The 23,072-nt window shown below is 37.0% G+C and overlaps 2 protein-coding genes across 4 annotated transcripts; both read left to right on the forward strand.

Moving 5' to 3' along the window:
• The first annotated feature begins 14,414 nt into the window (after positions 1 to 14,414).
• Positions 14,415 to 16,713, forward strand: LOC145036642 (uncharacterized). 3 transcript variants are annotated; one of them, XM_078985103.1, is made up of 10 exons: positions 14,426 to 14,552; positions 14,711 to 14,766; positions 14,848 to 15,283; positions 15,358 to 15,438; positions 15,532 to 15,591; positions 15,782 to 15,825; positions 15,912 to 15,954; positions 16,045 to 16,116; positions 16,200 to 16,301; positions 16,394 to 16,713. In XM_078985103.1, the coding sequence occupies exons 3-10, from the start codon at positions 14,891 to 14,893 to the stop codon at positions 16,511 to 16,513; spliced, it is 915 nt and encodes a 304-aa protein (XP_078841229.1). In that variant the 5' UTR covers positions 14,426 to 14,552; positions 14,711 to 14,766; positions 14,848 to 14,890; the 3' UTR covers positions 16,514 to 16,713. The 3 variants fall into 3 exon arrangements, with proteins under 3 accessions (XP_078841230.1, XP_078841229.1, XP_078841231.1); XM_078985105.1 differs by having other exon boundaries at positions 14,441 to 14,552; positions 14,741 to 14,766; XM_078985104.1 differs by lacking the exon at positions 14,711 to 14,766 and having other exon boundaries at positions 14,415 to 14,552.
• Positions 16,714 to 17,305: 592 nt separating this feature from the next.
• ABCI20 (non-intrinsic ABC protein 9) lies at positions 17,306 to 20,088 on the forward strand. The gene is made up of 7 exons (XM_078985106.1): positions 17,306 to 17,727; positions 17,813 to 17,946; positions 18,514 to 18,633; positions 18,839 to 18,934; positions 19,128 to 19,280; positions 19,441 to 19,518; positions 19,679 to 20,088. The coding sequence occupies exons 1-7, from the start codon at positions 17,547 to 17,549 to the stop codon at positions 19,883 to 19,885; spliced, it is 969 nt and encodes a 322-aa protein (XP_078841232.1). The 5' UTR covers positions 17,306 to 17,546; the 3' UTR covers positions 19,886 to 20,088.
• The last annotated feature ends 2,984 nt before the right edge of the window (positions 20,089 to 23,072 follow it).

Below are 23,072 nucleotides of genomic sequence, written 5' to 3' on the forward strand. Positions count from 1 at the left end.
TTTTTACGTGGGTATCATTTTTTTTAGGTATGTTCATTCCAGGAGTACTTATATGGGGTGTTTATGTATCTGGGAAGAGAAAGGTGAATGGGTCTCTAATGTACTATCAATTGGGTGGAGCTTCGTCAAGGGTTTCCTTGGCGCTTTTATCCTTGCTAGGTTCTTAGTCAGAATCCACCTTTCATGATTCATCTCTTGGTGTTCCATAGGATCCACTTCTGGATTTTTTTCCCCTTGGGCTTCTTTCAATCTCTCCTTGCTCCATCTGCAAATCACGTGATATGGTAGTAGTAGTCTTGGTGGGGGAATTTCAACTATGTCGTTTGTGCAAGAGTCGCAACTCGAGATATACGGGGATATTTTAGGTGTGAGGGGGGGGGGGGGGTTATAGTATCCTAAAATACTCTTGTAGTATTTTAAACTTGATGTTCGAATTCTAGTAGTCTCTTGTGCGCATAGTTGGTAGGTATTAGGCTTGTTGCAACACCACCATCACTCCCAAGCACATGTTGGTCATATCTCAAATAAATATAGTTGATCAGGCTATATTTACCCCAGATATGATTACATAACTGCCTAGGTTTGACTATAGTGTTCAAACTTTAGTTACTTTTGGTTTCTTTTCGTTATGATATTGGGTTAGTAATTATGTATACTTTTATAAAATACTAATCTTCTTAAAGTATACTTTTAGGCAGAGTTCGTTTTAGTCCCATTGTATTTATAGTTGTATATCTTGTATGGCTAGATATACCAGTTCACGATAAACAATGCTCTGATACCAATCTATCACACCCCCGGACTAGGCGGCGGAAACATCCGAAGGCTGGTGACTTCATTGTGCAGTATCATAAAAGTTGAATATACATGAAACCGAGCAATCCAAACATCATACATTGAGATAACAAACTTACGTTGCTTACATATTGTATTTGTTCTTCGGATTACACAAAAGATACATAAGTAGAAAACTTCAACTACAACTAAATGATCTTGCATCAGCATCCCTTGTTTCCTGCTTACTAGATCCCTGAGAATACAAGTTGTTTTGAAAAGCATCAACTAAAAAGTTGGTGAGTTCATAAGCATTTTTGTACAAAATTGTTTACATGTGTTTAGAATCGTTCTCGTTGTACTTTTAGAAAATCAGATATTTTCTATGAAATCGTTTGGAGTCTAGCCATGAAAATCATGGTTATATGTGTGCATGTCATTACTTTTGTTCATCCTTATAAGGACTGATCTTTGAAAGGTATTGTAATTTGTGAAAACGAGTTGTGTCCGAGAATAGTTCTTTTGAATAGTAATAGTCAACCATTTCAAGAAAAATCCATTATTTTCAAAAAAAAGAAACAGGGTTGAAAATCTAGTTCCTCTTATTGAGTAACATTTGAGTGTGCGTTCTAGTTTATCGTTATTGTAATCGTAGAAAAATCGTTTTCTCCATAAAATACTATATTTCCTGCTGTAAAATATTCGTAAGTTCTAGTTTATCGTTATCGAAATCGTAGAAAATCGTTTTCCAAATAGTCTTATGCTTTTTACTTTGTAAAATAGCTATATTTCGACTCTATACTCATCAGGAGAAAGAATCATGGCAATAGTGGACATTCTACACGGTGAAAAGAAAGGACAGTCAACGCAACAAATACGGACCATCACCTATCACGTATAGGACAGTCAACACAACGTGCCAAATTTTATTTATGAGGTTTTCCTTACATAAATTTCAATTTAATATAACATATTCTAGTGAGTCGTTATAACCATACTAATCATGACGGAGGCCTGTGTTGGCGTTTCTCAAGCGCCCTCGGTTTGGGAAAGACATTTGTCACCCTAGACTGGCCTGTCTAGCTGTAGTGAATAGAGAAGGTGTTGGGTTTCAACCCCGTATAGATCTATACACAAATTCTCGCTCTCTCTCCAGGATACTATGGTTATAACTCCTTACAGGACTTAGATGTACACTAATAATTTCATATTTAGGTACTTTTGAGATTTTGTCTGACTAGAATATTAACAACCTTTTGAGCAATCATTAGAGATCCATTATTTGTTAGATAAATAATGAAATATGTACTCTTTGAATAGAAATATCGTTCTCGTTCCATATCGTTGATTGTGCTTGTTAATTGGGTGCTCGTGTTCGTTCCTTTTTGTTTATTGAAAAGTGAGTCATTTTAGTCAAGAGAAAAAGTGTCAAGTTATAATTTGTATAAATTTTATAACTGCCGATTATGACACGAATTTTCTGTTTTATGACATATATAACATTACATATGTTGTTGGAGGTTTTACGACAGCGGTTTATGACATGCAAATATTTCTGTCATAAGGCTCTATTTGTGTAGTTTCTTGACGCAAACTTTTATATTGAATATTTATAAAATACTCCATGGTAGTTTGCAAAACAGTCGCAAGGCTCTTATTTTCAAAAATCACTAGAAATGGCGTCCACTTAGTAAGGTCCTTTTTTATAACTTTTGTCTTTAGACATGAAAGCATAGATAAAGGGGTTAAGTTGGACACACCCTATAGTTTGGAGGCACTTTGGTACAAAGTATCCTCTGTTCTTTATGAAATTGTCAAATCCTTCGTTCATGAGTATATTACTAAATAATAATTTCATAATATTTCACACACACATACAAACATATGTATATATGCAATCATTTAAGAATCTAGGCAATATTTGACTTGTACTCTCCACCAAAAACATTAAAACATTGAAAAAGGTGGGGTATGAAGCTCACCTTAGTTACTTGTTGGGTGATTTGAAGAGATGAGGAGGAGTTTCCAAGTTCCAACACTTGGGAGTTCTTTTGAGCTTAGAAATATTCTAAGAATAATTTTTGTGTAAATATAATGTAATCTTAGAATAATGTGAAGAATTATTATTCACATAAGGTAAATACTTACCAAAAATCTAGGAATTTTTCTTGAAGAGATGAAACTTGAAGCTTGAAGGAGTTGAGAGCACTCTTAGAAGTTTGCTGGAGGTGAAAAATGAGAAGTGTGAAAGTGGAAGAAGAGGAGTCACGTATTCTAATTGGGGGGATATGAGTGATATGCCACTTGCTTGGAGGAATGGTGTACAAGACTTATATCCATGGGTTAATGTGTGCTTATTTGGGATTTACATGGGAAATGAGTAATTTCATCAAATCACAAAGTCAATCCCTTTGTCCTTTTCTTGATTTGGGATAAGGTTTTCCTAAATGTGCCTAAGCTTTCCGCACTTATAGCAGCTCGATCCTTCTAATGTGCAAACTCCCTCATGCATCTTTCTGCATTTCCCACAGCGGCACCGACCCTGTTGGCCCTTCGTTCTAGAGTTGAATCCCTTGGGTATCTTCCCAGAAACCCCTGTCATCTGCCCAGTCTTCACCTTCCTCTTCCTGATGTGCTCTATATCAATCTCCCTCTCCCTCTCCCTCGCTATCATGTCATCCAAAGTTTGGCATGCCAAGTAGCTGACATATTTCTATATGTCAGCTCTCAACATATCATGGTATCGGGTTTTTTTCATCTCATTATCACCGGCGTACTGAGGCACCAGTAAGGCCCTCTCCTTGAACTTGGTGGTAATCTCCGCCATTGAATCAGCATTTTCATAAATCACGAAAGGCGTCCAAAAATGTATATAGTTTTCAGAACATTTTAAATCTTGTCAATCGGAGTTACGGTTCATGAGATATGGCCAATACACTGACGAGGGGTCATGCTGTCCAGCAACATCCTTCTTTCTTAGAAATCCAAGATCCAAGCTTCCAATTTATAGTTCCGCATCCTTTTCCATCCGAGCTTGTCATTGTTGCTGAAAAATGAAATTCTAAACTAATTTAGCACCTTTTGTTCATTAAATAAGATGAAATCAACATAAAGTATTAAGATAATGCATGAATTTTATTTTTAAATATGCCCATATTGTCTCATATTGTGAGCTAGAGTGACTTTTGGAGCTTAAGAAGAAGAAGATAGTGATAAGAAGGAGAAGATCCAACAAACAAAGCCCTCACTCTTGAGCTTGACCATCTTTCAGACTATCGTAAGCACTCAAGATTCGATTTTTATCTTAGAGTATGGCTAGATCTTGAGTTTACTCTTCATTTCCTATCATTCTTGTCGATTGCATGCATGGGTTTCAAAAAGTTTGCAACTTTATGAATCTCCATGGCTAAATGGTCCCATAGTGGGCTAGATCTAGCTATAGGTCAAGCATGGATGGCTGGATGTCATGCATGGATTTTAGGGTATATTTTCCTTCTTTGGCCATTTTGATTTACAGACATGCATTTGACATCCATGTCCATAAAGTATCTATCTTTGGAACATTTTGAGGATTAGAACCTATTTTGGAAAGGGGGGTTCTAGATAGTAGATACATAGAGTCTTGAACCATATGGCTAAGATTTTGATCTTTCCAACATTTTTTATAGGCTTTATAGCATTCACAGAGGTTTTAAGGATAAAGTTGGAAACTTTATCCTTCTAGACACCTTTAGATTTTAGATCCTTGCCCTAGTGTCCTTGCAATCAACGTATCATCCGAATGTGCAAACAGGGGGAAAACTCGACAAGTTGCTCTGGTAACTCGATGAGCTGGATCAAGTTTCCCGGTCTATTGGATATTGAGTGAACTCGACGATTTGATGAGACAACTCGGCAAGTTGGCTAGATTTGTCCTGGTTTTCTGGACTCTGAAGGAATTCGACGAGTTGCTAGATGCACTCGACGAGTTGGGGTCAACATGGACTGTTGACTTGGACTTTGACCAGGGTTGACCGAGTTTGACCTTAAGGGTATTTTCTGGTATTTCAGGATTTTGATAAGTAATCACATGATGATTGTAGAAATTTGAGTTGGAGCTGCAAGTTGGGACTTATCTTATCAGCTCAGCATTTCTTGAGAGGTGAGTCTCCTGAGTATACCAATGGGTCAAAGGCACCAAGGTCAGCCCATTTTATGATATGTGGTACACTATTTGATATAGTGTTATGTGGCATGATTGTTGATTATATGCTAAGAGGTATGAAAGTTGTATATGTGGTACACTTATATGAAATATCATGGGGGAGCCCATGACACTTGGATGTAAGACCATGTGGAGAGCCCATGGCTTTCCTATTAAAGACCATGGAGGGAGCCCATGGCAACTTGATGTAAGACCATGTGGAGAGTCCATGGATTTCCTATTAAAGACCATGGGGGAGCCCATGGAACTTAGCTGTAAGACCATGTGGGGACCCCATAGCATCCTGGAGTAAGACCCTGGGGGGAGCTCACATCATCCCTATATGTTGTACGCATGGCTTATGTGGTTTATGTAGCTTTTGTAGCTAATGTGGATTATGTGATTATGTGGATTGTGCGAGGTATGCTCTGGGGAACTCACTAAGAATTATATTACATTTTGTTAATTGGTTTCAAGTACATCTGAGCCTAAGGGCAAGGGCAAGGCTTGATGGCGCGGTGTAGACTCTTCGGCATTTGATTTGATGGGACATTTTGATGTTTGAAATAAAATGTTAATGTTATGAATTTTGAAAACAATAGTCATTGTTACTTCATATTTTATGTGAATGTTTGGTTAATTAAAAATGAAAATTTTTATTTGAAATTTTGGGTTGTTACAAGTTGGTATCAGAGTCTTGGTTTGAGAGATTCGGGCACACTCTCGTGTGTGTCAGGACTCAAACTAAGGAAATGGTAAAATTTCTTTCAAAAATAAAAGTTAAAAACTTCTTAAAATGGAAAAGGAGGAGAGTGCAATGCGTGTGATCGGACGAGCTCAAGTAAGTAGTTCCCCAATATGTTAGCCATGTTATACTGATATTTGGATTATAGTAATCGTATGAATCTTGCTACGTGTATGATTTCAAAATTGTATACGGTTTGGGTCTTATAGCCTTTGAATGATTGATTTGGCCTTATTTCGTGCTCCTTGTCTGGTTGTGGTCTTAGGGTAGAGTCTGTTATTCGAAAGTCTATTTGATCCTGTTATGTGTATAAGTTGTATGCATAAGGCAACCTGTTATGATTGAGTTCTGGTTTGATATGGATGGAGTAAATCTTAGGATAGCCTAGGATTTGAGCTATGTGGTAGCCTGTGAGATATGACTTGTTTTGGGACAAATTAGATTTATTAGGTAGAGCCTTGTGGAAGGTAAAGGTAGGTGTGGAAGGTAGTATTAGGCCCGTACTACTGAAAGCACGTGACATGTACCTGAACCAATGTTAGATTTGGAAGTTCTAAGGAGAACCGGTGTGGGTCGGATGAGCTATGTGGTGACTCGGTTTGGAACAGGAGGATTGGGATCAGGATCAAAATCAAGATCCAGGTCTGGGTCGGGTGAAACTACCGTGCCCATTGATGAGAGGCTGCACGAGCTTATTGCAGCCGAGGTTACAAGGGGAATCATTGATACTACCCCTATGATTTTTGGGATGGTCAAGGAACGGATAATGGAGATAATAGAGGAGAGGCTCAGGTCATTCAGAGTCGAGTTAGTTGCGGGCTAGGTCGGGGCCCAAACTCCCTCGTTCTAGGAGTTCAAAGCGTGCGGGGCACCAGAGTTCTTCGGGGTTAGGGACCCCATAGTTAGTTGAAGCTAGGTGGTGGACATAGAGAACGTCCAACGCATGAGTTCTTGCCCTAATGCGGCAAATGTGGGTTTTTCTTCGTGTATGCTGAGGGATCGAGCCCGTGATTGGTGGGGAGGAGTGACTAGCTAGGTGGGAGCAGCCAGTGTGGCTGAGATGACATGGGCAGAGTTCATCAAGAGTTTTGATTTGGAGTTTGTACCACCCATTGATGTGCAACGGCTAGTGAGGGAGTTTCATGAGCTCCAGCAGACCACCGAGACTGTGACAGAGATCACCACCAAGTTTCGGGAATGAGCATTGTTGATCCCACAGTATGCTATAGATAAGGATATGAAGAAGAAGAGGTATCATTCCATGTTGAGGGATGATATCTGAGAGTTTGCGAGCTTTACAGGGTGCAAAACCCTAAATGTGATGGTGGAGAAGGCCCGTGAGCTGGAGATGGAGTTGGACTTCCACACCAAGTGGAAGCCTGAGCAGGCACAAACAACAGTAAATCAGGCTAAAAAGCCTACGACCTTGGATTCTTCCATTAGGGGCCAGTAGGGGTGTGGCTGGTGTGACGAGTGCAGTAAGTTGCATGATGGGGCTTGTCGAACGGTAGGCTCGGGATGCTACGCATGTGGCCAAATGGGCCACATGATCAGGCATTGCCCCAAGAAGGGCCTGATTTGTTTCCACTGCAACTAGACCAACCATAAACGGGTTGATTGTTTGAGGTTGCTAGGAGGAAGAGGAGCAGTTCGGCGCCTGCTCCAGCCACAATGAGGATTACTGATGGTTGCCCTGCTAAGGTGGATTCTCTAGTAATGAAGAGTTGCGCATTTCATTTGACTATCGAGGAGGCTCGGGTAGCGCCAGACGTTGTGGGTGGTACGTATTTATCTTCCACTCTATATTGAATTGCATTTCTTATATGTATACAATTGTTCTCACGCATAGGGACCTTTTTGGTTAAGGGTATGTTGGCTCACGTTCTATTTGACTTAGGTGCTACCCGATCGTTTGTATCTCATGCGCTTAGCAAGAAGTTCCGAGATGTGCCAGGGACTTTGGATTCCCCGATTAAGGTTGAGATTGCGGAAGACCACACCATGAGTTCTGCCAGGGTGTATTAGGATTGTATCCTGAATGTGCTTGGGAAGAGGTTTCGTGTTGATTTAGTCCCAATACCGTTTCAAGGACTGAAGGTGATCGTCGGGATGGATTGGTTGGGGGCCAGTGGGTCAATGATAGATTGTAAGCACCAGTTGGTGAGTGTTCGAACCCCAAGAGGGGGAGAACTGGTTGGGGGCCAATAGGGCCATGATATATTTCAGCATAACATACCACCCCAGACAGATGGCCATAGCGAGAGGACAATCCATACACTCGAGGATATGCTTTAGGCATGTGTGTTAGATTATGGAGGAAGTTGGGATACATACCTCCCACTAGCAGAGTTTTCGTATAACAACATTTATCATGCTAGTATCGACCGACCTCCATTTAAGATGTTGTATGGTCGGAGATGTAGGACCCCGGTTTGTTGGGGCAAGGTTGGACATCGAGTCATGGGGAGCACCGAGGTGGTGCTCAAGACTACCTAGTTGATTCAGCAGATGCACAAATAGCTGTGAGTCACACAGAGCCGTCAGAAAAGCTATGATGACTAGCGTCGATTGGATCTTCAGTTTCGGGTGGGAGACTTCGTCTTGCTGAAAGTATCACCATTGAAGGGTGTCATTCGGTTCCAGAAAAGGGGCAAGTTAGGGCACCAATATATTGGCCCGTTCAGCATATCGTCCCGCATGGGCAAGGTGGCTTACCATTTGGATCTACCGGATGAGCTCAACCAGATACATAACACCGTCCATGTGTCTCAACTTCAGAAGTGTGTCACAGACGAGACCGCGATTATTTCCTTGGACGGAATTTAGTAGGATGAGAGCCTGAACTACATTGAGAGGCTCGTTGCAATTCTGGATAGGAAGACTAAGGTTCTTCGGAACAAGGAAGTGAAGTTAGTGAAGGTGTAAAGGCAGCACCGAAGAGGCTCATAATGGACGTAGGAGCCGGAGGATGAGATGTGGGAGCATTACCCAGATTTTTTTTGTGTCAGCAGACTTCGAGGATGAATTATAGTTCAAGTGGGGGAGATTTGTAACACTTGTTTCAGGTACTAATTACTTTTCAGAAATTTAGGGTTTCAGACTAGAACTCGAAGAGTTCGGGAGCTCCAACTCGTCGAGTAGAGATCATTTGTGGGATGCGAGATTTAGGATCTACTCGACGAGTTGGAAGGCCCAACTCGACGAGTAAGCGCTGTAAAGGAAAACCCTAATTTTCATAGGTTTGCACCCTATATAATCTCCTTAAAACCTTAAGGCTGACCTTCCATTAGCCTCCAAACCCCAAGAATGTCAGTGCAAAACCCTAATCTTTATTTTCTCTCATATTGTGAGCTAGAGTGACTTTTGGAGCTTAAGAAGAAGAAGATAGTGAGAAAAAGGAGAAGATCCAACAAAAAAAAGCTCTCACTCTTGAGTTTGACCATCTTGTGGACTATTGTAAGCACTCAAAATTCAATTTTTATCTTAGAGTATGGCTAGATCTTGAGTTTACTCTTCATTTCCTATCATTCTTGTCAATTGCATGCATGGGTTTCATAAAGTTTGCAACTTTATGAATATCCAGGGCTAAGTGGTCCCATAGTGGGCTAGATCTAGCTTTTGGTCAAGCATGGATGTCATGCATGGATTTTAAGGTATATTTTCTCTCTTTGGCCATTTTGACTTCAAGACATGCATTGGACATGAATGTCCATAAAGTCTCCATCTTTGAAACGTTTTGAGAATTAGAACATCTTCTGGAAAAGGGGATTCTAGATCCATAGAGTTTTGAACCATATGGCTAAGCATTTAAGCTTTCCAACCTTTGTTAAGGGCTTTAGAGCATTCGGAGTGGTTCTAGAGGATAAAGTTGGAAACTTTATCCTTCTAGACACCTTTAGATTTCAGATCTAAGCCTTAAAGTCCCTGTAATCAACGTATCATCCAAATGTGCAAATAGGGAGAAAACTCGACGAGTTGCTCTGGCAACTCGATGAGTTGGATCGGGTTTCCCTGTCTACTGGATATTGAGTGAACCTGATGAGTTGATGAGACAACTCAGCGAGTTGGCTATGGTTTGTCACGGTTTTATGGACTCTGAAGGAACTCGACAAGTTGCTAGATGCACTCGACGAGTTGGGGTCAACATGGACTGTTGACCTTGACTGTTGACTTGGAATTTGACTAGGGTTGACCAAGTTTGACCTTAAGGGTATTTCTGGTATTTTAGGATTTTGACAAGTAATCACATGATGATTGTGGACATTTGAGTTGGAGCTACAAGTTGGGACTTATCTTATCAGCTCAGCTTTTCTTGAGAGGCGAGTCTCCTCACCATACCAATGGGTCGAAGGCACCAAGGCTGGACCATTTCATGATATGTGGTATACTAGTTGATATAGTATTATGTGGCATGATTGTTGATTATACGCTAGGAGGTATGATAGTTGTATATGTAGTACACTTGTATGAAATACCATGGGGGAGCCCATGGCACTTGGAAGTAAGACCATGTGGAGAGCCCATGACTTTCCTATTAAAGACCATGTAGGGAGCCCATGGCACCTGGATGTAAGACCATGCGGGGAGCCCATGGCTTTCCTATTAAAGACCATGGGGGATCCCATGTCACTTAGGTGTAAGACCATGTGGGGAGCCCATGGCATCCTAGAGTAAGATCTTGGGGGAGCCCACAGCATCCCAATATGTTGTATGCATGGCTTATGTGGTTTACGTAGCATTTGTAGCTAATATGGATTATGTGATTATATATATTATGTAGGGTATGCTCTGGGGAACTCACTAAGCATTAGCTTACAGTTTGTTGATTTGTTTCAGGTACATCTGAGCCTAAGGGCAAAGGCAAGGCTTGATGGTGCGACATGCACTCTTCGACATTTGATTGAATGGGACACTCTGATGTTTGAAATAAAATGCTAATGTTATGAATTTTGAAAACAATAGTCATTGTTACTTCATATTTTATGGGAATTTTTGGTTAACTAAAAATTAAAAAATATATTTGAAAATTTGGATTGTTACACCAATTTCTGGCAGTTAGCCTTTTTATGGCCATTCTGATTGCAATGGAAGCAAATCAGGTCTGATGTCTGAAGGGTGGGGGTATGGGTAGTACTATCCCTGCCAAAGTGCCTTAGCTTGTTGCACTTATAGCAGCTCGATCCCCCTAACGTGCAAACTCCCTCATGCATCTTGCTGCATTTCCCGGTCTCCGCCTTCCTCTTCCTAATGTGCTCTATATCAATCTCCCTCTCCCTCGCCCTCGCTATCATGTCATCCAAAGTCGGGCATGCCAAGTAGCTAACATATTTCCGTATGTCAGCTCTCAACATATCATGGTATCGGGTTTTCTTCATCTCATCATCACCCGCGTACTGAGGCACCAGTAAGGCCCTCTCCCTGAACTTGGCGGTAATCTCCGCCACTAACTCAGTAGTCTGTCTCATATCCAAGAACTCTTTGGCTAGCTGTTGAATCTCCACAACTGGCACAAACTCGGCTCGGAATCTGGTCACAAAGTTCGACTAGATCATAGCCTTAATGATTGGAGCTCCCAAAGTATCATTGACTGCCTCCCACCAGTCTCTAACCCGCTCTCTCAAACAACCAACTACAAACCTGGGCTTCGACTCCTTTGGGCAGAAGCATGTATAGGAGGTACATAAGGCATCTTCCTAGATCCTTAGCCCTAATCTAGCATGCAGTTCTCATACACATACAATAGGCATATAAGGCATCCTTCCTAGATCCTTAGCCCTAATCTAGCATGCAGTTCTCATAATCATATCATATATCATAACAAACATGTATAGGTATCTTGGGGAAAACTTACTTGAGCTCGACTGTTCTTTCTCAAAACTCTTCATCATATATCTTATAAAAATTATTTTTATTGTAAAAATTTCTCAAACCCTCAATTTGAGTCCAGACACCCCCCGAAGGTGTGTCCGAATCCCTCAAACCAAGGCTCTGATACTAACTTGTTGTTGGGCTTTGAGCATTCTAACACTCCTAAGTGTACATGAAACCCTAAATACCTTGGATCTATGTTTTCTCTATTATACATGAAAATATGAACTTTCCAAGGTATTCATCCTAACTAGCATAATAAAATTGTATATAACAAGATAGAATACATACCTCTTTGATGTAGAAAGTCTTCAAGAAGCTTGAGTGCCTAGTGCCTCAAGTGTGAAACCTCAAATGGTTCACACAACACCAAATACACTTGGAATAACTTGAGAGAAATCCACAGCTCATGAAATCGGCTAGCCCTTCTTTTACACACTAGTGCTGATTTTGTCAACAATAAGATGCTTATATAGTTAGTGACAATTAGGGTAAACCCTAATTGTCATGGCTTTCCATTTCCTTGGTTCCATGGGTTCAAATACACCATGGAGCATCTTATGGGTTTTAGCCCAACTTAACAATCCATGAAGCATTAGCCCACTATACAAGTATGGATGATTTACACAATCAACCCATATATTTAATTAGTCTTCTTTTGATCACTTAATTAATTCTATATTAATTCTTGATCAATACTAATTAAATAATCCTATTAATATATATTAGAACTTATAATATATTAGTCAACCTTAAGTGTTATTTCTCTCATTATAGTCTATCCAATTGCATGATGCCATGCAACCCAAATGGACCATGTTGGGTCGGATCAAATCTTACCATTTATAATTATGGACTTAGACATTAATCCAACACTTGTAACATCCTAAAATTTAAGACAAAAAAAATTCCTTTTTAATATAACATAATTATAAAACCATTTGTATAAAAACATCCAAAATATCAACTCATATCAAAACCCGTGTATCAATTGTCAAAACATGTCATGATAAAACAACATCATAGTATAAATCCCAAAGATCTCTTGTACGGAAAATATAGTGTGATGTGTTGTGGTCATGTCGGGTCCTTTCCCTTCGAAGAGTATAAACACATATCAGAGTATAAATCCCACATATCAACTTAGCACATAAACACATAAGTCACATACTACCTAGCACATTTGGGTGCTGGCCTACCCCTTCGGTCCTTACGACAGGTAACGGGGTATATCCTACCCCTCCTACCACTATCATATAATATCATAGCATACTAGCACATAAAGCATAACAAATAGTGGTATACCAGGCAATTATCGTAAAGAAAATCATCTCAACTATAATCAACTACTAGTGGACCGACATTGGTGCCTTCGACCCACTTCTACTGGAAGGTAACTCACCTCGTAAGGCTGAATGCAGAATCTCACGGTAAGGAATCTCTAACAACTACTCCAACGACTCCTCGGCTATCATAATAACACTTAGTCAAAATCCAATAATCCTTCTTAGGGTAAAATGACCATTTTACCCCTTGGTCTAATTTAGACCATATCCTAGGCCCAGTTCCATCCAATATTTCCAAGCCCACTAATGGCCTAATTTTCTAAATTGGGCCTTCCCCTAAGCCCAAACATGTCCTTAGCCTAATAACTTACTCTTGATGGCCTACTGAGGCCCAGAAGCTAATAAGTACAAGGATTGGCCCAAACCGAGGCCCAAATGACATGAAGCCCAAATCAGTAAGTACGTAGGGCATACTCCTCTATACGCTAAGTGTACAGGCTACATGGCTTGTATGTTGCGCGTACTAGCTTGTACGCCCAATGTACTACCCTGTTAAACCATAATCCTCAAAAGTGTTTAATCCTTTAAAACCTTAAGCCTAAAATACATATCTGAGTCCCTTAACACATTGTAACTCATAAAATCGGTTACTTGGTGGCTTGCAACCCACCAAATGGATCCAAACTTGGAATATAGCAACTAACTTCCATGCAAATGACTAGAACTCATGCATGGTCACAAAAGGACCTTAAATATTGAAACTTTAAAGTTATTGGGACACATTTAGCACTAAGGTTGGCAGACCTAAGCCTTGAAACGTATTGGACTCATTAAATTCCATTATTGGGACCTAAAAAGGTCCAAAACTCCATTAACATAAATTTAAGCATTCATGAGATAAGTTGAAGGCTTTTTACCTCAAATAAGTGTCAAAAGGTGATGTTATCTCGGATCCTTGAGCTCAAGCTACTCAAGATCTTATTCTTCAACTTATTCATTCTTCTTCCATGCTTCTAAAACCCACAATGAACTTAACACGGCCAAAAACACACAAGAGTGAGGCATAAGAGGCTATCTAGGGTGTATGAGGTTGAGAAGTTGATAAGGAGGCTAGGGTTTGAGTCATAATGTTGTATTTATATGGCTTAAACCCTAAAAATTAAGGTTTTGAGTCTGCTTGCGTACGCTGCGCGTACACCTTGGTATGTTGCGCGTATTATTTCAACCATTTATATTATACATGGATACCTTTTGTAACTTTTATTACATGTGGATCATTTCTAATTTTGTTATCATGTAATTTTGCTATTACATATGTATTATTTCAACCATTTATTATTTCAGTAACTTTTTTTCAAATGCACAGTGTCAGTAATATTTTCTAGACATAGAACATTTTCTAAATTTTTACACAAGGATTATTTCTGTAATTTTATCTATTACTATAAGGATATTTTTGTAATTTCTCTACACAATATATAATTTACTACGAGATAACATTTCTATAACTATTTCTTAACAGGGGGCATATCTGTAAGTTTTTACTTTTTCGGGGACATCTTCTATTATTTCCCGACAAATGTAAGGATAGTAGAATGACATGACTTCACTCGAGAAACTCGAATGAACTTCATGGAGTAAACTGAGTCTGTTGAGACGTTGTGGATGTTCTTCATCGTTTCGAGCAGGCGAGCAAGTAATTACCTACTCAAACTTTTCGTTATCCATCAATTCCACACTCAATTTAGTTTGGTGTATGTTTTTTGTATCAAATGTTGCTGTAATTTTACTCAATTTGATCGATTCATGACCTCTGTTTCATGAAATTTATGTTCCCTATTCGTGTTTCTGAAGTTACTGTGCTTGATCTCTTTCCGATTGTAGATTTGTAAACCACATAAATCCTATAGGTAAGACTGTTCCATCTTTTCAATGAAACACGAAGACGTTGTTAATTTTTGATTTTGAGTTTCTCCCTTTCTTGTTTGTAGCATTTTGTTGCAATAAACAAACAGAGAATTGCCAGAAAACAACATGCTTCCTTCAGCAACCATGAACATCCTTAAAGTTCATGGTTGTTATCGTCTTCAACCCCCAATTTCTCATCTTTCCCAGAATATCCATCCCACCTCCCTTACAACACACCATACATCCAAACTCCGTCATGTCTCATCACCTTCAATCCATTCTCCTAATCCCCAATTTCGTATCTCTAGAACCAATTCAAGGCTCAGAAATGTTAGGGTTTCAGAAATCGGAGCTCCATTATGGACACAAAAAGACGACAAACAAGATAACTCCTGTTCTCCTGAAGACTTGACCATGAATGGAGAAGCTTATCAGAAGACTTTAAGGTTGGTAGAATGTTCTATGTTCGCTGCTCTTGGTGGATTAGCCTACATCTTAAGCAGCTCCCTTGCTATCGAGGTACTTTTTTGACTCTGCATTATGTCGAACACTTGGTGGGCGTTATTGAAAACTAACAATTTCAATATTTACAGAATTACTTTGGTTGTTTCTTTGCCTTACCCATAGTCTTCTCATCAATGCGATGGGATATTGTTGCTGGAAGAAAGACTATGGTATCCATTATCTAACCAAAACCAATCATTATTACCATATTCCTGAAAATAACATCTTTGATGTGTTCCATTTTGCATATCATCTTTTTGTAGGTGGCAACTGCTACACTATTGCTTGTTTTAGCTGGACCCATAAAAGCACTAACATATCTGGTTAGAAAATATTTTCATATCTTTATAGCATTTAAGTATTTAACTCTATATATATATATATATATATATATATATATATATATATATATATATATATATATATATATATATATATATATATATATATATATATATATATATATATATATATATATATGGTTTACATTTTGGCTTATTTCTATCATTTCAGTTGATGCATGGGTTTCTTGGTCTTGCTATGGGATCTTTATGGAGGTATCCAATTGTTTATTCCTTATTGCAATCTTTTCAATTATGAGTTATGAAAAAAACAAGAATCTTCTTCAATCTTTACTTCTTAGGTCAAAAGCAAATTGGGGTGTTTCTATATTCACAAGTGCAATTGTAAGAATGTCTATCTTTCTTCTCTTTCTCTCATTTTTAAGGATGATTTTTTTACTGTTTTAGTGACACGTGTCTTTAAATTTACTACAGGTGAGAGCTATAGGTGCAATGGGATATGTTGTGATGTATTCTTTTCTAATCAGGGAAAACATTCTTGCTTTGGTAAATTTATATTCTTCGATCTTCATATCTTAAATTACTTTAGTACCCCCCATATTCTGATAATCATTTTTTTTTTCTTGAAGATCACTATAAACATTCATGCTTCAGCTACATTTATCCTCACTTCATTAGGGTTCTTGACAATTCCATCAATGAATTTAATATACGCGATTTTTGGGACCTTGGTTTGTCTTTTTTACCCTCTCAATTATCTATTAATTCAATATAATAAAGATTTGATTTTTTTTACACTATATGATTTTTGTGTTTTTTGCAGCTATTACTGAATTGCTGTTTCTTTGTGTTCTTGCTACATCTTCTATATGCTTTGTTCTTTACAAGGCTTGGAATGAAGGCTTCTTTGAGATTGCCAAAATGGTTTGCTAAAGCAATATGACAAGATTACCCTTACCCACCTTTTATCTTGTATTCCATCAACAACTAGTTCCTCAATCAATTTAGCTTTATTCTTTTTTTATTAAATTAACTCCCAACACTTTTACATGTGTTAAAGATTGATGATGAAAATCTCAAATTGAGAAAAGTTGAATTCATGTATATACATTCGGTTTTATAAATGTAGGAACATTACATAGAGTTGAAATTGTTTTTGGAAGCTTAGTTGTGTAATTTGTATCATTAATGTTGTATTATGTATAGAACTACAATAGAAATTAGTACCAAAATTGTTTAAAGAAATATATCACGATTACATTTTCACATGGTGAACTATATCAAATTTTCTTATAAATACCTAAATTGTTTAATGTACTTTTTGCTTGTCACATTTTAATTTGGTTTCGTTAAGGGAAAATTTTGAATGCATGATGTTAATGTCCTATAATCCATCTATAATGTAATATAGTTTCTTTATTTATATATGGAAGTTAGATAAATGCTCGAAAGCAATTAACATGTAAATATTGACCAAACATGTCACATGTGTATGCCTAATATTTTGGGCATATGTGTCACGAAAAAAAAAGTACATGATTTCTTGTTTGTAAAATCTCTAATTTATTACATTATAAAGAGAATTTACATTTACATATAGAGATATTCAAGGGTATGAAAATATTGTTAACATCAATGTTAAAAATGAAGGGGTTGTAATAGAATACCCATATTCATTCTAGGGTTTATCTAACTGTGGATTTATGTTGAAGTTATATGAAAATGGTGAAATGTCGTTGAGAGTGAAAAGTCAAAACAACATCGATGATCGATGTATAAAAGAGACCCAAAGTAGACGTGTCCACATTTGGAACCAGATTCTGTAGGCGAGAGGGTGTTAGCGACTCAAAGCTCTGCCACGACAATCAGTTCCCGCTCTTCAACTCTCCACCCACCCACCCACCGCCGGAAAGTTCTTTATAAACTCCTACTTTCATCACCTATTCCTTGCAGAATTCTTTGATTGAAGAGCTATAATGGGGATCAATGACAATGAGCGAAATGATAGTAATCCAATGGTGGTTATCAATAAGCTCAAGTTCACCTACCCAGGGATCGACGGCCATCCGCCTCCTGGTTCAGTTCCTCTCATTGAAGATTTCTCCCTCACTCTCAATCCCGGTGATCGTTGCCTTCTTGTCGGATCTAATGGCGCTGGTTCGTCCTCCTTCTGTCGTCCTTTTTTCAATTTCAATTCTATCCATATCGATCGTGAAATTTTTATTGAATTTTAAAACAAAAGGAAAAACGACGATACTGAAGATACTTGGAGGGAAGCATATGGTGGAGCCTGATATGGTTAGGGTTCTTGGCAGATCGGCGTTCCATGACACCTCTTTGACTTCTTCCGGTGACCTAGCTTATCTTGGTGGAGAGGTACATTACTTCTGCTTCTCTTTCACTTGGGATTTTAACAGTATTTTGGCTCAAAATTAATCAAATTCAGAAAAGCTTGATTGATCTAGATAAATGTCAAATTACTTACCTATCATTAGCCTGAAGAAGCACAAATTCTACGAATTTCCATCACTTGCAGTTAACAGTTACCACATAACTTGGATTTATAGGTGTGCATCAGTAGGAATGTAGACACATTTCATATATTGTTAGTGTTGATTGATTTAGCGTATTTACAATATGTTTTAGATCTTCTTTAGAATTAAAATGTATCTCGTTTATATTTATAATACACCATCAACTCTTTATATCCCTTAAATCCACATAGTTGTTTAGATCCATGAAATTAGCATACAACTCAAGATGACAAAATCACCCTTTAAGAAATTCATCAATAGTTAGGTTCAAAGAGTTGCAAATGACATCTTGATATTAACATATATAAAACTGTAATCAATCAAATTAAACTAATTGCATCAAGTATTGATTAGATCCCATAAAGAGAGAAAGGAACTTATTCTAAAAAATAGTCATTTAAATAAACAGTGGAGAAGGGAAGTTGCTTTTGCTGGGTTTGATGTTGCAATACAAATGGATATTTCTGCTGAGAAAATGCTATTTGGAGTATCAGGGGTTGATCCTCAAAGAAGAGCTGAACTAATCAAGGTACTTCAAACATTTTTGCATTATTTTCTTTAAATTGATCTCTTTTTCTATTCTTTTTGCAGTTGTTTTCCAATTTACTTTATCCATTTGAACTTTTTTCCAAACTTTAAAAAGAACCCATCTCTAGATTGATATTTTCAAAAACTCCATCTTAATTCTATGCATTTTTCTCTTTAAACCCAAGGAAATGTACTGAATATTTCAGGTTTTAGATATTGATCTTTCATGGAGGATGCACAAGGTTTCTGATGGTCAAAGAAGAAGAGTACAAATATGCATGGGCCTTCTAAAAGAATTTAAGGTATTAAATTAACACAGTCTCAGTCACAGTCACAGTCACACATCAAATGGAGTACAACATGTTATGTCATGTCATGTCATGCTTTCCTTTCATCATTACATAAAAAGAAGATGACATTGGTTTCTTTTCTTTTTTTGATATTTGTGTTTGGTTGATGAATGTTGTTTAATGAACACATTTGACATTTGTATAGGTTCTTCTCCTTGATGAAATTACAGTTGACCTAGATGTTCTTGCAAGGGCTGACCTTTTGACTTTCCTAAAAAAGGAATGTGAAGAGCGTGGTGCTACTATCATATATGCTACACATATATTTGATGGACTCGAGAATTGGCCTTCACACATTGTAAGCTTTCAAATACAATCAAACAAATCATAATATTATTCATCAATCTTAATCTTAACGTGAGAGGAGTTGAAGGGCAAATAGGTAAATACATTAAGCCAGGGTTTTTGGATTAAATACTTAACCCAATAACCTCATTAAATGATTGTGTTTGTATTAGGTTTATGTTGCACATGGGAAGCTACAATTAGCATTGCCTATGGAAGAGGTCAAAAAGATGAGCAATTTGTCTCTAATGGTCAGTTTCTCTATCTTCACATGCACTCCACCAATTTCTTTCTAATGTTTGACTTTTGGTCAAACAGTCTCATTTTGAACTTAAAAGTAGATGCAAGTTACTTTCAGTAGACAGTTAACAGCTGACAGTTGACAGTAAATTGTTTTATTGTTTGTTGTAGAGAACGGTAGAAAAATGGCTGAGGAAGGAGCGAGATGAGGAGAGGAAGAGAAGGAAAGAGAGAAAAGCAAATGGACTGCCAGAATTCGATAGGCGTGTTGATGGGACCCGCGTGGTGAACAATGGATGGGCTGCTGGAAGGCTCAATTCCACTGTTGCTGGTCAAGAAAACTTTGTGTATAGTTCAAACAGGGTTATGAGACAATAAACAAAAACTAAAACCCAATCGATTGAATCTATTAACATAATTCTTTCTTTAGATGCTAAATTGAGTATATGATGCGTCAAAGGGTATATTTGTTAAGTTCCTTGTGTAAAATGTAACAATCATATGTGTGTGAGTAAATTGTATTCAAAGTAATGGATTACAATATTTTGATTCAATAAAAAGAATATAGGCGTTACTATTAAGTTTTAATTAGCATTTTTTTTATAGTGTCCATGAATAGTGTTGCTTGTTGTCTTGAATGTTCATGATCTAAGATTAATTTGAAGTTGGATCGACATTCATGGGATGCATATCAACTATAATAATCCTCCTTAATAAATGAACATTTATTTTGCCACATGTCAATCTCTTATGAGTTTTGATATTTGTCGTTTTATGATATTTTTTAAATAAATAATATCCACATGTTAATTCTTAGGTTTTTCAAATTTTAAAATTAAAAAGCCACATAATATTTATATATGTAAAGTACTAAATGTCATAAATATGCTATTAAATTGTAATTAATACATTTCTTTATTTTTTATTTCAAATTTCAAAATCTTATTTTGCCTAGAATATCTTCAAACTTACATCAAGAACATCTTCATATCTTCAAACATATCAGAGAACATTCAAGCTTACCTCGGAAAACTTTATTCACAAATAATTCTTAGGAATTATTTGGTAAGTTTCCTAAATTTAACTAGTGTTTTTACTATGTATTCTTGATATATAACTAATTTACACACAATATCGTGTGTTAAATACTATTAGGATACGGCTATATACGCGTGTTTAACCTGAGGATTTTAGTTATACTGAACTAAGTATATCAAACCTTATAAGATATACAACTATAAATACAATGAGGCTAAAAAAACTCTGACTAAAAGTATACTTTTAAAGTATAAGTATTTTATAAGAAGTATACATACATCTATACATACCAGAAACGGTATCATAGTAAGAACCACATAAAAGTATGTAGATAAGTTGGACATTGCGGTTAACCCTAAGTAGTTATGTAATTGTATCTGGAATAAATATAATCTGATCAACTATATTTATTTGAGATACGACCAACATGTGTTTGGGAATAGTCGTGGTGAACAACAAGTCTAAAACTTACCAACACTATATACCAAGAGACTCTAGAACAGAACATAAAGTTAAAATACTATAGGAGTAATTTATGACACTATGGAACTATACAACTAGACCCTTTATGTGTCTTTTTACTGCTATTCTTGCGCAGTCAACATAACTACATAGTCAAGACACTCTATTTTGATAATGCTCAATTCATAGCGATTATCAAAGACTTATCATTATTCCACTCTTAAACCTTGTGGCAAAAAGATGTCACCACTCACCACACAAATCTATCAGGCGTGTTAACAACACACCACCGGCTCCGCTACGCCACCACCTCAGCATATGGATACTGCTATTTACACTGGCCAATGAAGCCCCTATGTCACACCCCCGACTGTTGGCGGAAACGTCGATGTGCACGACGTAAATCAGTAATCACAATTATGGACCATACATTGAACAGTACAAATATAATCTTCTATTATTACCGAAATAGAAATTACATTGACAATGACTATTGCTAAATCACAACATACGCCTAAAAATTCGACGTTTACAAAGGTATAATAAAAATAACGGAGAGTCTTATAAGAGAACACTTCCAACCTACGAAATAACCTGAGAATATATGCATTAAGATACATCAACAAAATTGTTGGTGAGTTCTACTGGTTTTGACACGAAGTATTTTTATAAACGAAAGTGTTTTATAAAATTTATCTGGTTGCCAAGATTTTATAAATACATACATTTCTATAAATAGTATAAAATAATTAAGTTACAAAAATGTATTTGGACTCATTTATAAGTACCCTTTGTTCAAATCCAAAAGTACAAAATTTGGCAAAATACACATAAGTAAAACAAATGTATATCAAATTTTACGGTTCCCCTAACCAAAATGCATTTTATATAAGGATTTTGAATACCAATTTATATAAATTAAAGTCATATCACCCTTTGTAAAATCATAAAATATCCAATCTTACTCCTCAAAACCTTGTACAAGTATTTGTATAGTTTATATGTAAAACTCATAAATTTAGAATTTATAGGCTTTGTAAAATCGTATCGTAGTATCGATTAAGTGTTATCTTACCTAATTTAGGAACCGAAATTTAACCAGTGGGGGAAACTCCTCCCACATAAATATGGTGTTTTCGTATATAAACAAATGGTTTATATAAATACTTATACGTTGTAAGTTATTAAAACTTAATAAGTCGCGTCATGATATTAATTAAGTATTACATGACTTAATTTCTGATGTCGATCCTTATTGTTTTGAGTCACAACCTATCTCACTACATACAATCTTTTTCAACTAATATAAATGAACAAAAAAAACACGTATGAACCTAATATCGATTCAATACGGTAACAAAACAAAACAGAGATTTTATAATGAACTCATAACCGAACTCGTGACACTACACTTTTTGCACCGGCTCCATAATAAGGCATGCTAAACTCATACACCTCGTTTTAACATGTAGTAATCTTCATGGAAACTAAATGTCAGCACTTAAATTCGTCTCGTCAGACGTTCGTTGTAGCTAGCAACTCCAGGCGGCGATGGAACTGTATAAGATCAATATTATGACACTTATATTTGTCATTAGTCGTTCTTTACGGATTAACAATTATAAAAAATAGAGGGTTTTCACTAAGACACATAGTCTTTGTATACCCAACAACATAGCCCAAATGGCTTTAAGAAACGAACCTAACTCATATGGCTTTAGAAACAGCGTCACACCTACAAGCAGACCCTGGAATGTTGGATCTTAACAATGTGTCTGGACATCCTAGTCCTAAACTTCCTGTTATAAGATTGTTCGATACTTATAATTTTGTTGTTTAGGAATAATATTTGATTGAAGTCTTTTAGTATTTGAGATTCGTAAGACTTAATAGATTTCCAAATTTCTATTTTCTATTATAACGAAATTTGGGCAATATAACGGCTTCTTATATAACATTTTCCAGGTTTCAAGCAACGTGAAACCAACAATTTCCATAATATTTATAATTCACGTGATTAATACAACATAATAGCTCGCAAATAACGACTCTTAAGTCCTGAAGT

The sequence above is a fragment of the Lactuca saligna genome, chromosome 3 (genome assembly GCF_052625555.1).
Source record: "Lactuca saligna cultivar CGN05327 chromosome 3, ASM5262555v1, whole genome shotgun sequence".
NCBI classification, from domain to species: Eukaryota; Viridiplantae; Streptophyta; class Magnoliopsida; order Asterales; family Asteraceae; genus Lactuca; species Lactuca saligna.